At 45.6% G+C, this 16169-nt stretch overlaps 1 protein-coding gene across 4 annotated transcripts in view; it reads right to left on the reverse strand.

Annotated features, from left to right (window-relative positions):
• The window catches only part of MREG (melanoregulin), a 48225-nt gene that overhangs the window by 1932 nt on the left and 30124 nt on the right, over window positions 1–16169 (reverse strand). For all 4 annotated transcript variants that reach the window (XM_084643635.1, XM_084643636.1, XM_084643637.1 and 1 more), the window contains 2 exons: window positions 3768–3858; window positions 187–350 (listed from right to left, as the gene is read on the reverse strand). In XM_084643635.1, the coding sequence (XP_084499761.1) occupies window positions 187–350; window positions 3768–3858 (255 nt within the window). The remainder of the gene's footprint in view (window positions 1–186; window positions 351–3767; window positions 3859–16169) is intronic.

Consider the following 16169-nt stretch of genomic DNA (forward strand, 5'->3'; position numbering starts at 1 on the left):
AGTGCAGACATGTTTCTATTTGTGCCCAAGCAGGCCACCAGTGCAATCTTGGACTGAACAGTCATATCTGGGAGACTGAGGTACACGGGGCTTTGATCCTGTGCATTTCACTACTCGTGCCACTTTTGTGACCTCATTAGCAGAGACAGAGGGGGTTAGATAAGAAAGGAATGTTTAGCTACCTACCACCACAAAGAGGTATCGCTCAGAGAGCTCCCAGCTGTTTGGGAAAATGTTCGTCTCCTCAGAGATCTTTAACAGGATCTCCCGGGCTTTGCTCATGTTCTGAGAATCGCTGATGATGCTAAGTTTAGTCACCGATAACAGGGAGTCCGCTTCCTTCTGAAACCCTAGGACAGAGACGATCAGTCCAGTTTAAATGAAAGGCACAAAACATGGCAGGATGTAAGTGGGCAATAACATTACTACAAAGAACCAACCAACCCAATCCAGCTCTCGGCTAGTAGACAGCTCAGTATGTATTTGAAGGTTCGCTATTCCCCCTCTGCCTTGTGTATTTGCCTTTTAGTGTTCCTATTTTATACTCCATGACAGGAAAAAATAAAACACGCTTGGATAAAGTGAACTAGCATTTCCTCTGAGCAGGCTCCACTGTGTACCCTTGCTGTAGGGTGAACGGGAGGCCACCAGTGAGATAACATTTAAAACTGCAACACATGCATTGTGCTTTCCCGATTAAGGGGCATCTTTACTTGTGCTGATTCAGTCTTCGCCTGCTCCCTGTGTGCATAGACAGTGAGTACATTCAGTCTAGGCTGGGTGCCCTGCTCTTTTCATGATCCAGCAAGTCCCAGAGCTGCTGATAGAACTGAACATATTCAGCACCTGTCAGGCCAAAAAAACCCCCCAACCAACCGAAGGGGAAAAGCAACACTGCAAGAGTAAACATGCAGGTGGTGGTTTGGTACTGAAACAGTCAGCATGGTTTTGTTTTGTTTTTTTAATTAGAGTAGCATCTGTGGGAAGGAAGCGACTTGGAATGTAATCTTCATGATCTGCCCATAACCCTGGCCCCAGGAAGTGTGAGATCATCTGTAGGACCTTTATGACGCTGCAAAATCTGTCTGGGCTTGTGGTTAAAGCGTGGGACTGGGAGTCAGAAGATCTGGAGGGTTTATAGCTAGTTTTGCTATTGACTTTGTGTAGGCCCATCAGATCATGTGCTTTGTGTCTCATGTTCTCCCATGACAGTCTGTAAGATTGAGGATTTTTTGTACATCACAGTGCTAGCATAATTTTCAATGTATAGTACTTTCTATCCAAGGACCCAGGGCATTGCGGTTCTGTGATAAGCGGTATGTAGGAGCTAACCAAGTCTGGTTGATAAAGGTTAACAATGACACAGTTTCAGTGCATAAAAGATTCCCTCCATCATCACGTCTGGGAAAATAAGTTCTTTTGCTCTTAGTGGTCATGTCCTTGCAAAGGCAAAAAGCCCAGGAACGGACACCCAAGGGATGCAGTTCCCCTGTGCCCAAGATAGACTTCCACGTGCGTAGTCCAAATCACTGCCTTTCTGATCTGCCAGAATTTTGCATCTATCTTGCCCAGATATCAAGAACTACACAAGGCCATGGGGACCCTGGCCCCACATATCATTGCAGTTTCCTCCAGAGGACCAGCCAGATGTGTTTGGATCACAAGGTGGATTTAACTCTTTCCAGGACAACTAGGCAAAGCAGTGGAAAGAAAAGGGCATTGCCAAGCAGTTTTATTCATTTAAACCCCATTTAAAATTTCTTTACAGTTCTTCAGATCTGCTGGTATTAACCAGAGGAGGAAAATCGATAATTTCACATCACTTTCATCAGAAAAAGAGATTTGGGAAAAATGTAGTTTTAAAGAAATCAGTGCTCTTTCATTTTGAGCTGCCTTGCTCTTAAAAAGACAGGGTAATCCCTGACCCGATCGTCCAAATAGCCTGGGGACAGGGATTTTATTTGGATAATCAGGAATTTGGTTAATCAAGGGAGCTGGACCCAGCCAGCCATTCAGCAGCAGGGTGGCCTCCCCCACGACTGGGGGTTCAACTTCTCCTCTGCAGTCGTGGCCAGGGTCTCTGCCCCACTCCCATGACAAGTTTCAAGTTGCAGTGGGGGAGGTTTAGATTGGATATTAGGAAAAACTTTTTCACTAAGAGGGTGGTGAAACACTGGAATGCGTTACCTAGGGAGGTGGTAGAATCTCCTTCCTTAGAGGTTTTTAAGGTCAGGCTTGACAAAGCCCTGGCTGGGATGATTTAACTGGGAATTGGTCCTGCTTTGAGCAGGGGGTTGGACTAGATGACCTTCTGGGGTCCCTTCCAACCCTGATATTCTATGATTCTATGACAGCAGGACTGCAGAGGCTCCCTGCACTGCCACAGGGTGGGTGACATCCAACTCCTGCAGGCACAAGGAGCAGAAACCCCTGGGTAGGACTCTGCTAGGACTGCAGATCCTTGGCCCTCCCCTGCACCTGCAGGTACTGGGTGTCACCAGGAGCCCTCTGCAGCTCACCTGTCACGGCACTGCTCGCTCACTCCTGCACCAGAGAGGTTGCAGAGGGCTCCTGGTTCTGCCACAGGAGACATTCAACAGGGTGGGCTCCCCCACAGATGGGGACTCCTCCTCCTCCTCCTCACAGTCCTGGCCCTGAGATGCATGGGGGACAGCGAATGGATCTGGATTAACACGGCGGTTTGGATAATAGGGGTTTGGATAAATGGGGGGTATACCGTATACCACATAGAATCTATGGGTCCACTAGTCAAAAAATTGCCTAGGGTGGTTACACAGAGCGGCAGTAGGTGCTCCACCAGATAGGAAAGGGGGTGTCCCCTCTACCCTGCCACAACATGCATGGTGTTTGTCTATTTGACATCTGCATCATGATAGGGGTTTGGATAAATGGGGGGTATACCGTATACCACATAGAATCATAGATCCCTTCCAACCTTAATATTCTATGATTCTAGTACAAGCGTTATCAGACATTAGGAGGCAGGTCCAGTGGTGAGGATAAAGAAGGTGTTGGGAGGAGGCCATGGGGAAGTAGCCCAGGGAGTTGTAGTTGTCACGCAGCTGTTACAGGAGACACTATAGACAGCTGCAATCCACAGGGCCCTGGGCTGGAACCCGGAGTAGAGGGCAGGCCTGGGTTCCCCCTATTTCCCCCACCCCCAACTCTCTATTTGATAGAAGAGGAGTTGACCTGGACTGTGGGTGCCACCAGAGGGGAAGGTCTCTGGCCTGTCTCCCAACCCATTAGGTGGGCCAGCAGAGACTGTGGGGATTGTTCTCCTCCTTTTCCCCATGCTGGCCAGTGATGAGGTTAGCTGAACGGCAGCTTTGTGCCACTAACAAAAGGAGCCAAACGGAGGACTGCCGTGAACCTCTGAGGTGAGCAAATCTGCCAGAGAGTGCAGAACCCACCAAGGCAGAGGAGGAACTTTGTCACAAGAGCCAGTGGCCAGACCCCTCCTCCAAGCTCGCCCACCCATGAGCTGCTGCAGAGAGCCATAGGATGGCACTCCTTTGCACGGTGCGGCAGGTTGGAGGGAACAGACCCAGTGTCCCTCTGCACTACCTCTTTCCAACTGCACCCCTCTTCAGTGAAGCCTTGGTGGCTCTGTCATTTTGCATCTATGCAAAACAAAAGGGGGAGGGGGGGTTGGAAGATTACCCCCAAGATATGAAGGCATCAGTAACAGCCTTTGCTGAACAGTTATGCTGCTGCAAATAAAATAGCCATGACCTCGAGTTTACCTAATTCTTCCAAAATACGTTTCCATCTGCTTCTCACTTCCCTTCGGATTTGCCGCAAGGTATAGATGTCATAGTTCAGTTTTTGCCATTCCTGCAAGGCAAGGGGAGAACAGATTCAGCCTTCTTCACTCTGTATGGCTCGTCCCACCTGGCTCTTTTCCAGTGATTTCTACTCCCAGAGACCCAGCCACATTCATAGGTCTATGACAGAGTAACGTCTCACTCCACAGGTCTGTTCCCAGTGTGGATTTATGGCCATAGCTGCTTACTTTACCAACTAAAATATTTTTTTCCTATTTTAACCTTCTTGCCACTGGAGTCAGTACATCTGTGGGAGAATGGGCATGAGTTTGGCTCAAGCATCAACATAATTAACTAAGTTCCAATCACAAGGCTTAGTGTAACTGCATTTTAAAATATGTGCTCATCTTTCTATAGCAGAGGACCTACAGCTGGCTGAAAAGTGCAAAGTATTGTCACTGAAAAAATGCTGAAACAAGGTGGTGGTTGTTTTAAAATCAAGAACAGAAAGCTAAAAACTACAAAACGCTTCTATTTCTGTTGAAAAGCCAGAACACTTCCATTCCTCCACCCCTAGAAAAGGCCATTTTTTCGCATCAAAAACAAATGGACTAGAACATTTCAGCCGGTCTGAGTTGGACCCAGTTCTTTGCCCACTGAAGTCACTGACCTAACTCCCATTTATTTCAATGGAAGTTAGGTTGATCTCTTCAAAACATGGACAAGCTCTACTCAACATTAGTTAAACTTAAACTTCCTCGTGAATGTATTCTGTCCTCAGTTACGCTGGTATAATCCCTAAGAAACTCTGTGGTCTTCAAGTTGTACTGTATTGCAGAATTTAGTCTATAATTTTTGAAAACTTTACCATGATTTATGGGTCCAATAGCTGAAAATGGACTCCTTATTTTGGGCAGGGGAAACAAAGAGGGAAACAATCTAGAAACAGAGCCCAGCCCTCTCCTGGGTTCTGCAATGCTGTCCTAGGATGCAGAACAAGGTGTGCTGGAGGGGACTGGTTCATTCCTACTCAGTTGGTCTGAAGCCCAGCTGAAACCCTAGAGATATTTCCCAAAGAGCTTTTCCTGGAATTTGGAGACACAAAAAGCTGTTCCTGTGAGGATCTCTTATCTAGTTATACCAGACCTTCCATTGCAACTTATTTTCCCAGGCTTCTAACTTCTAAAGAAATGGCACCTTTTGGTTGCAATTTTCCATGTCTGATCACAACCCACAGAATTTGTGTTTTTATTTTAAAGCTTGAGCATAACCCAGTGACACATTTCAAATTAAGCCAGGGCCAGATTTGCAGAAGAGCTCAGCTCCTATTTAGGCACCTAAATGAAGATTTTCAGAAGTGCTTAGAGAACAATGGAAATTGAGCCCTTTAGAAAACCTGGGCCATGATTATTTAAATAGCCAAAAAAGCAAGATATTTGTTTTGTCCATGCTTAACTCAGAAATGACTGATTTTTACAAGCCAGGACTTACCAGTACTGAGGACTAGTCTTCAAGCTAGTGTTGAACATTAACAGTTAAAAATGACTGAACAACTGGGTTTGCAGATGCGATTTCCATTCAATTTAGAGTTACTATGCAATTTGTTGTGCTGCAGAATACAAAATATCTATGTTTTTAGTGTCATTTTATACTAATCTTTTAATCTGGTATCCCACACCTGAGTAAACTTTTGACCCTGGAACCGTAAAAGTGACATTAGTTTAGCTATTTGTGCATTAGTATTTCAATTGACATTACAGAGATTAAATGCCAACACTTATTTATAGAACATCAAAACTGTGCACACACCAGTCAGGAAATGCAACAAAAGTAAGATTCCCCTAGTAATCACGGCACTCCCACAGTGCATGTGGCCCGGTTCTGACCTCTGATACAAGTATGCAGTTGTATATTTGAGGTTGAGTTGGACCCCTTATACATTAAAGTATCCATTTAACATAGTAACTGGTCATCCAAAATACACTCTGTCCTTTGCTACCGTGATTACTAATATAAACATGTTAAATGGATACCTGAATGTTAGTCCATTTTACAGAGTAGAACGTGTGTAAAAATGGCATCATGGGGTGGACAGGTGTCAATCTTTTTCATCTCTTAATTATTTCCCTATTTCATGCACTCAGTTTACAAGTAACCACCAGCCCTATGTGAATTCAACTTAGGGTCTAAAAATCCACCTGGATTCTTTTCACCTTATCAAATCAGCACAATAAAGTTCAGTAAGTCCTGTGACCACACTGTCTTCCAATTATGCAAACGCCTGTGTAGTCTGTGGATTTGCACAGGTTAAGTGATTGGTAATCCAGACCTTTGATACATAAAATGGAATTGAATTCAGATCACTTTCCTAGTTGTATTCATTCTCTACCAAAAATCACTAGTAAACTTATGACTGGTTTCAGAGTAGCAGCCGTATTAGTCTGTATCAGCAAAAAGAAAAGGAGGACTTGTGGCACCTTAGAGACTAACAAATTTATCTGAGCATAAGCTTTCATGAGCTACAGCCCACTTCATCGGATGCAGTGAGCTGTAGCTCATGAAAGCTTATGCTCAAATAAATGTGCTAGTAAACTTATGTGATCAATCACTTTGTTCCAGTTACTCATAACGTTAGTCTTTTGGGCTGTATATTTCCAAGTCTGACCTCTGCTCACAGGGTGAAGACTTTTGGAAAGTTTAAGCAATGATGCTTCAGCTTCTCTCCAATCCCCATAACCACCCCATACACACACTTTCCTCCTCTAAAAACAAAACAGACACCTCACTTAGAAAGGCACAAAGCCATCTATAGGAGGACTGGGGCTGGGGGGAGGGGGGTTGCAAACACCTGGACATCTCATTATAATCAAAACCAGTTAAATTACATATGTGAGATCAGATCCATATGTTTAACCATTACAGAGGAGACAGATGTCACCAACAGCCAATCAGAAACCTGCATTGTATGTCTGACTTTCAAATCCCATTTCACCATTCTAATAGAGTTACAGAGCAGCTGTATACAATGTACCTTTCCCTGCACATTTGTATACATCTTGTTCATTAACATGCCATTTTAATTAGAGTAATTTTTATATGACCTAATTTCCAGAAATTTAAGAGCCATTAACTAAAATTATAGAGCATGTCAGGATCAATTAAAGAAGGAAGAGTGATCTGCCAGTAAAATGCATTATGTTGATAATTTTCCTACAATTACACAGAAAGTCTGCAAGAGAAACTTCTCATTTTTAATAGGTAATTACTAACAGGTAAATGCTAATTTAGCTTTTAAAGGTGACCAGCAGATATTGGGATCATGTCCCATTTCCTCTCCCCCCCACCCCCGCTTTTCTTTTTTAAATTTAAGCAGGCATTAAAAACCACTTTAAATATTTGTTCTGTTTTTTCCTAAAGGCTGCTTTTGCTTAAATTTGCTCCAAAATAACAAAATTGGTTTTAATTCAAACCAGGTTAAAAAAACAAAACCAAAAACTTCACATTCTGTCCTATTTTGATTTGGTATGTTAGGATTTTTAAAGGGAATTAGGGACATTCTTAATCCAAAGCAAGTGTCCACCCCACGAACTTGCACTGAAATAAGGGGGGGGGGGGAAGGTGTGAATTAAAACCAATTAGGTATTTTGATCAAGTGTGAGTGCAGATGGAGCATGGGGTTCTGTTTGCTTTTTACCCAGAAATATCATAGTTAGCAGAAGGATTGGACAATTGGAGTGGGCTCGATCTCTGCTCTGAATTGATAGGTCAGACATGTTTTAATCTTTCACATACACACATTCCTTTCAAGTGTTTTTTAAAAGTTTGGAATTAAAACAAAAATATCCAAAAATCCCATGCACTCTCAATTACTAGATTTTATTGCTCTTGTGAGGACAGAGCCTCCTTAGTTCTCCAGCCCACTCCACCCCCCAAGAGTCCTGCAGCAAAAACACAGAAAGAAAGAGAAACGGAAAAGCAGAAATTCCTTTCCATGGAACCATATTGACACCCCCCCCCCACTACCCCCTGGAGTCATCAGCAAGGTTGAGATGTTTAGATCCACAGTACTGAGCTAAAAGAGTAACTGATAGCAGTAGTAGGCTGTTATTTTCCTGTGTGGAGCAGCCCATACAAGGGGATGAGACACTCTTTGCCACTGGATCTCACAGCTGTTTACTAGCCTGCACGGAAATGTTGAGACTCAGGAATCCTGGGTTCTAGGCCCAGTTCTGGAAGGGAGTGTGCGCTCTGGGGGTTACAGATCCTTCTGCCCCAACTCATCCTCAAATTGCTTTCTCTGCCCCCCCCGAGACTTTTGGTTCCCCAACCCATGGCTCTCACACCTCTGAATTCTACTCAGACTGACGGCTCCTCCTCACTGCCTCAGCACCGAACACAGAAAATCTTCATGCTGTCAGTTTGGGTCCAGAGGCCACAGTGGTGCTCAGGTCTTACTCAGCCCCAGCAGCTCTTGAATGCAGCACGCGCAGGGACAATAGCGGGGATGGCACATGCATAGTCTAGCTGGCACATAGCAACTGTATTGGGAGGTGATGGAGGGTGCTCTGTGAAGACAGACTCTTCAGAGATGTCACCACTGTTTTCTCTTCCGAGCTTGTGGGAACTGAAATTTTCAGAAGATTAGAACCTGCCCAGATTTTCACAAGCAAAGCCACATCCCTGGCACTAGGACAACCTTCCTGCCAAATATCAAGTCCCTGCTGCAAAGCTTGGGCATGATTGAGCTTTTCAGTGAAGTTACTGTAAGAAATTGGAGTCGGCTGAACAACTCCCTCCCCCACAACCCCTCTGGAAAAAAAGATTAACCTGAGGCGGACACCCAACAAAGGAAATTTCAGCCTGAACTATTACAGTTTGGTAAAGCTAAAGGCAAATGTAAACAGGGTCTGATAATGGAAGTGAAGTTTGCCTGACATTATAGCCCTCAATACCAGCTCTACCTAAAATGACTCGTGATAACACCTGCGTGTTACTAGGAGACAAACTGGATGTGATGTTTCCATATTGCACGTCTAGCACATTCATACTTAGAGCATCTTGTGTAATTACTGTGTGCGCCTCTGTACTGGAATGGGGAAGGGCCCTGGGTGCGCTGAGTGGAAGGACACCATGTTCTTCCACTGATGACTCAAGACATTTGGGTATCAGTCATATTTAGAGCAGGGTGGGGAGTGGTCCATCAAATTGAGGCTCAGGCAAGAAAGGATGAAGACAAGGATGTCTCACTCATTTTCTCCTGACTCACTAACCAACTCTCTCACCCTGCCACGTCACAGAGGCAGGTGGGTGTGGGCTGCTGACTCCTTGCATCTGTGATAAGCTAGGTTTACAGGACCAGGAATCCAGATCTTACCTTAATCTCTGCCTACAACTCTTATGCATTACTGTCAGTTTAGCCAAGGAGGGGGGATTTAGCCATACCACTCCCACTGAAGTCCATGGAATTCGGAGCTAAATCCTTTAACTGATTTTGAACGTATCAGCCCCAGTTTCCAGCACAGTACCAAGTAGGTGCATTCTCTCTGCTCATTACTTGGCAGTCACCAGCCCTCGTTGCCCTGTCTCCTTGTTGCCATCTTGTCACGATGCCAATGTGTGACTAAAGCTGAACTCCAGCACAGCACTGAACCATAGGCACATGAGCCAGAAAAAGAGCCAAGAATAGAAACAGCCCTGCAGTTATCATCACACCTGGGTTTAGAATTGGTCCAGGTGTCCCCGTCCCAGGAGAACCATCCCCATGATTCTGGCAGCCCCAGCAGTCTGGTCTCACTTCTCCCTAGGGACTGGCCTGGTAAAGAGTGGCTCCAAGATCAGGGAGTGCAAAAGTGGCTAAAGGCCACTTTCTACACACTGGCCCACCCAGCTGCACGAAGTGTTCCTCAGTCACATGTCTGGCCCTGTGAGTTTGAAGTTGGTGACATCAGAGCAGAACTCCAGGCTCACCACTCCTGGAACTTGCTCAGCTATAGTATGTGAGAGGACTAGCAACAACCATCTAGCAAGATCCTCAGTAGCCTGCGGGCGGTATCAAAGGAAATTAACTTAGAACGGATTCAAGGACTCTGAATAGGGAACAAACCACGCTTTAGGAACCGTGACCAGGTCTTGGGGAAGAAGAGACCGCACAAAGTGACCCACATCTAGGAAGCAGAATCCTAGATAAGAACAGAGGCACTAATCCCTCCTATTGCCTGCCTCATTGGTCTGAAAGTTATAAAGAAGCCAAGCCATAAACCACACACTCAGTTGTCACTCATACATCTCCCACTGAAATCATACATAGGCAGTATCTACAGTACCTTAAGTTAGAATTTCTCTATATAATGAAGTGTCTAATACAGGGGTGGGCCACATCTGGGAGAGGAAATTGCTTGGGACAGGGGGTTGGGGAGCAGGGTTTGGGAGGGGGCTCAGGTCAGGGAGTTGGAGTGCAGGAGGGGTGTGGGGTGGCAGGGGGCTCAGGGCAGGGAGTTGGGGTGCAGGAGGGGTTCAGGGTCCGGCCCAGTGCTGCTTACCTAGAGCAGCTCCGGGGTGGCGCGCACTGGGGCCAGGGCAGGCTCTCTGCATGCCTGCCCCGGCCCTGGCCCCCCACTGCTCCGGGAAGGGGCCAGCACCACGTCCCTGCGTGGCCCCTTGGGGTGGGGTGGGGCAGCAGAGGGCTCGGCGTGTTTCCCTCACCTGTGGGTACCTCCCCCGAAGCTCCCATTGACCACGGTAACCTGTTCTTGGCCAATGGCAGCTTTGGGGAGGTACCCACAGGCAAGAGCAGCGTGCAGAGCCCTCTGCTGCTCCACCCCCACAGGCTGCAGGGACGCGGTGTGGCCGCTTCCAGGATTGGTGCGGAGCCCGCGGCAGGTGGCAATCCCGCAGGCCGGATCCAAAGCCCCGAGGGGCTGGATCCAGCCCGCGGGCCATAGTTTGCCCACCCCGGTCTAATACCAACATGTGCGTTAGGCCAGGAAGACCCTTGAAATTGAAAATCACTCTTAACCATATAATGCCACCTTGGATAACAATTGTATGTCGGCAAGTGCAAGGGCTAAGTCTGGTTTGAATTCTTGAATTGGAATGATGGTTAAAAATCCTGTTTCTGTCACAGTCACACTGCGAAATCCGATGAATTCACCACGTAGTACTAGCTGACCTCTGGCTGTCTATCAGACCAGTAAGATCAGAACCTCGTTCCCCAGATATGCAGCACCCTGGGCAAGATTTCCATCTCACAGGAGCACATCTCAGTTTAGGCCGGGATCCAGCAATTCAAATCAGTGGGGGAAACTTCTATTGCTTTAATTGAGAACTGGGTCCGGCCCTTGAGGTACACAAGCAAAGCAGCCTTTAAGAAAGTCACTTTAAGACGTCACTTAATTGAAATGTTCTTTTGTACCTACAAACCACTGAGGTGACTCAAGTATTTTCATTTGTTTGTAACAAATGGGATTAGATACTTACGCCAAAAAATAATGTAAACCTAGGTGCTAAGGTTAGACTCCGAATTAGAAGTGTCCTGATTTTTAAGAGGTGCTGACTTGTGGGTGACACTCTTTCAGCAACTAACACTGATTACGATCCAAACTTAAGGCATCAGGTTTGAAAATGTTGGCCCCGAGCTTCTCCAGTTACAGACAGGACATTTCTATACTTCTTCTGCATGCAGACAGCCAAGTCAAGACAGCAGCGCTCCAAGTGAATCATCTGTTTCCCTCCATTGCTCAAATATAACCAAAGGAACTCCTCTGAGATTATGATTTTGAGTGAGAGGATCATGGATGTTACAATAGTCAAGAATTTATGCCAGGAGAGCAGGGGAAATTCAGATCAGCACACAGCAGCGTATGCTGTTTTTTCCCCCAGCCTGGGAATAGGAAGAAATCCTTCATTCTTAGCTAAGAGAGTATTGGTGCTATTCACTGATTGGCAAAGCAAAGCAAAGGTGTTTCCCTTCCCCACCTCCTCCCTTGGAGCCTGAAAATGGCCTCATTGTTCCAGTTTTGCACATGACCTGATACGCCATTTAAGTTCTGAAAAGGAGAGGATACAGTAATAACCTGGAAGTCCTCTCTTTTGTGACGCACCCTGGACACTAGGATGTGAACTCTGGCTCAGTGAGAAGGGAAAGATTATTTTTTAACTGAAGAAGAGACTGCAGTTTGTAAGTGAGAGTTCGAGGAGAAGTTGACTGCAACCCAGAGAGCAAAAACAAACCCCAAACCTCAGCTTTCCCAGTGTGAGGCACATACTGCCTTGGCCCTTTTTGGCAGAGATCCCTTGGAATCCTCCCAGCGTCCTCATGACCCAAAGTATTAACAAGGAAGGAAGGAAGGAAGGAAGGGTCTCTGCAAAAAATAAGCAGTGAATCTCTGACCTCTTTAGACAAATACATTTTTAATATACAAACTATTTGCTCATTTGAGTTGAATCCAATAATTAGTTTCTATTATTAGGAGCCCTGGATGGGTGGAAAGTGTTTGTACCCTATTGTTTTATACCAGTGGTTTTCAACCTGTGGTCCGTGGACCTCTGAGGGTCTGCAAACTATGTCTAAGATTTCCAAAGAGGTCTGCACCTCCATTCGAAATTGTTTAGGGGTCCACAAATGTTAAAAGGTTGAAAATCACTGCTGTATACTAATCACTCCAGATACCCTGATCTCTCTCTCTCCACCTGAATTTTATGTTAACGGGGACCTTGCTAGAACCCATCTGCAGCAAAGCAATGTTCATTCAGGTCTGTTTTTAATTACACTTAGAGTTACTGGGCCAAACTCTGCTCTCTAACGGAAACCCAGAGCAATTTCATTCGTGTCAAAGGAGCTGCTCCTGATTTACCCCAGCGGAACAGCAGAATTGGTTCCATTGTCTGTTTTGTTTAGAAACAAGGCTGCTGCTTTCTTTTCAAATCTTTAGGCACTGAATTATTCCATTAACATTGAAAGGATACAGCACGCTCTCCCCCCCGCCCCACACCGCCTAGGCAATAGCTTCATCTCACCTATACGCAGAACCTGTGGTGCAGCTAGGTAGGGGCGGATTCGCCATCTCTGGCTGTCTTCAAATCCAGATTGGCTGCCTTTCTGGATGATAGATTTTGGTCAAACACAAGTTATTGGGCTCAGTGCTGGGATATCTGGGTCAAACACTATGGTCTGTGTTATTAAGGTCAGACTAGATGTTCTAATGCCTTAATCATTGCAGAATCTAACCACGCCGTCTCATGGTGAACTTATCCTGAGGATCACTCCTTGGCTTCTGCCCTGGACTGGACATTCAGAGGTGAGGGCAATTTTAATGACTGTCCACAGAGCACAGGCCAAAGACCAACTTACGTCTAATTAGCCTCTAACTGTTTGATGGTTAACAGAGGCAGTTAATATTAATATGGGCTGGATAGAACTAGTGACCTAAAAGTGGAAGGTGCCATATCTTGTTACAACCTTTGAAGCCATCAAACCATCCTCGTTAATGAATTAGAGGGTGCATGTGGCTACAGCCTAGTTGGAATTGCTATGTGTACTGCAGGTTGTTGTCTGGGACATTTCTGATAAGCGTATGGTTTAATATCCATCTAACACTTTTGTTAGCATTAACTAGCATTTGTTAGCATTAACTCTGGGTATTCTTTTTATCCATATAAATGTCCCTTCCCTTTCTGAATCTAAAGGGGCATACAAAGGGCTGAAACAAGACTGAAGAGTTTTTGTAAACAACGCATAAAAGCATGACCATGAGAAGAGACCCTGGGAAAACGCTCACTAGGGGGCTTCACTAGCAGCTTCTTTCCTCTAGGAAGTTAAGTTGGTTTTGCTTCTATGAAAATTAAATAAATTGAACCCCTTTCCCCAAATGTTGGGCCATTTTAACATCTGCACCTGTTGAACACAGCAGCGGACTTAACAGAATGATGGATTCACTTCACCGCTGCACGGCCTCAAGCGAGAGCAAAGGAATGGAACACACACACACTTGACGGGTAACCGTGACATCGGTATGGGAACACGTCACATACCTGCCACAACCTATGACAGACTCTTGTGCAACAGCAATGCAGCACCCAGGGTTGAAGATGAGGCGTAGGGAGGAAGTGACAGGGGGAAGGAGGAGACCCTTGGCTAGGTTAGAACACCACCGCTGGTGGCTTTAGAGGCTTTGTACAGCTGTTGAGGGAAGGACGCAGCAAGCACTTGCTACTACAAGGGGAAGAGGAGGAAGGGCATGACTTAACAGAGAAGCAGCGTGGTCTTGTGGGTGGGGCACTGGACTGGGAGTCTGGAGAGCTCGCTTCTATTCTTGGCTCTGCCTTTAACTTGCTCCGTGACCTTGAGCAAGTCACTCACTTCTTTGTGCCTCTGGTTCCCCTTTTACTTCTTGTCTATTCAGATTGGAAGCTCTTCAATATAGGGACTGCCTCATGATGTTCCTGGACATTGTCTAGTACAATGGGGGAAATCAGGCCTTGACTGGGGTCTGTAGGTGCTACTATAATAAAAATAATAAGCTGAGCTAGGAGTCTCTTGCTTCCTTTGCATTAACAAAGCTTTTTGAAAAGAATCAGAAGCAAGTCCCTAGCACTGCATCCCCTTTCCTACTCTACCCTTCTGCCACTCCCGAGGAATTCTCAAAAAGAACAGGAGTGCTTGTGGCACCTTAGAGACTAACAAATTTATTTGCGCATAAGCTTTCGTGGGCTACAGCCCACTTCATTGGATGCATAGAATGGAACATATCGTAAGAAGATACACACACACACACCATGAAAAGGTGGAGTAAGAGACTAATTAATTAAGATGAGCTATTATCAGCAGAAGAAAAAAAAACTTTTGTAGTGATAATCAAGATGGTCCATTTAGGCAGCTGACAAGAAGGTATGAGGATAATGATCCCTCACTCTCACAGATCTTGGGAGACAGACCAGTCCTTGCTTACAGACAGCCCCCCCCCCCAACCTGAAGCAAATACTCTCCAGCAACCACACCCCACACAACAAAAACACTAACCCAGGAACCTATCCTTGCAACAAAGGCCGATGCCAACTCTGTCCATATATTTATTCAAGTGATACCTTCATAGGACCTAATCACATTAGCCACGCCATCAGGGGCTCGTTCACCTGCACATCTACCAATGTGATATATACCATCATGTGCCAGCAATGCCCCTCTGCCATGTACATTGGCCAAACCAGACAATCTCTACGCAAAAGAATAAATGGACACAAATCTGACATCAGGAATCCTAACATTCAAAAACTGGTAGGAGAACACTTCAACCTCTCTGGCCACTCAGTAACAGACTTAAAGGTGGCAATTTTGCAACAGAAAAGCTTCAAAAACAGACTCCCAACGAGAAACTGCTAAGCTTGAATTAATATGCAAACTAGCAAAAAGAAAAGGAGGACTTGTGGCACCTTAGAGACTAACCAATTTATTAGAGCATAAGCTTTCGTGAGCTACAGCTCACTTCATCGGATGCATACTGTGGAAAATACAGAAGATGTTTGTTTTTATACACACAAATCATGAGAAAATGGGTGTTTATCATTACAAAAGGTTTTCTCCCCGCCCCACTCTCCTGCTGGTAATAGCTTATGTAAAGTGATCACTCTCCTCACAATGTGCACGACAATCAAGATGGGCCATTTCCAGCACAAATCCAGGTCTTCTCCCCCCAAACAAACTCACTCTCCTGTTGGCAACAGCCTATCTATTATCATTATTATCATTGTAAGGAGAGTGGTCACTTTGGATAAGCTATTACCAGCAGGAAAGTGAGTTTGTGTGTGTGGTTTTTGGAAAGGGGGCGGGGGGGAGTGAGAAAACCTGGATTTGTGCTGGAAATGGCCCACCCCGACCATCACACACATTGCAAAGAGAGTGGTCACTTTGGATGGGCCATTACCAGCAGGAGAGCGAGTCCGCGTGGGGGGGGGTGGAGGGTGAGAAAACCTGGATCCGTGTCGGAAATGGCCCAGCTTGATTATCATACACATTGTAAGGAGAGGTTTCAGAGTAACAGCCGTGTTAGTCTGTATTCGCAAAAAGAAAAGGAGGACTTGTGGCACCTTAGAGACTAACCAATTTATTAGAGCATAAGCTTTCGTGAGCTACAGCTCACTTCCTCAGATGCATATCGTGGAAACTGCAGCAGGCTTTATATATACACAGAGAATATGAAACAATACCTATTCCCACCCCACTGTCCTGCTGGTAATAGCTTATCTAAAGTGATTTCCAGCACAAATCCAGGTTTTCTCACCCTCCACCCCCCCACACAAATTCACTCTCCTGCTGGTGATAGCCCATCCAAAGTGACAACTCTTTACACAATGTGCATGACAATCAAGCTGGGCCATCTCCTGCAC

Source organism: Lepidochelys olivacea (genome assembly GCF_965140295.1).
Source record: "Lepidochelys olivacea isolate rLepOli2 genome assembly, chromosome: 11".
Classification (NCBI taxonomy): Eukaryota; Metazoa; Chordata; order Testudines; family Cheloniidae; genus Lepidochelys; species Lepidochelys olivacea.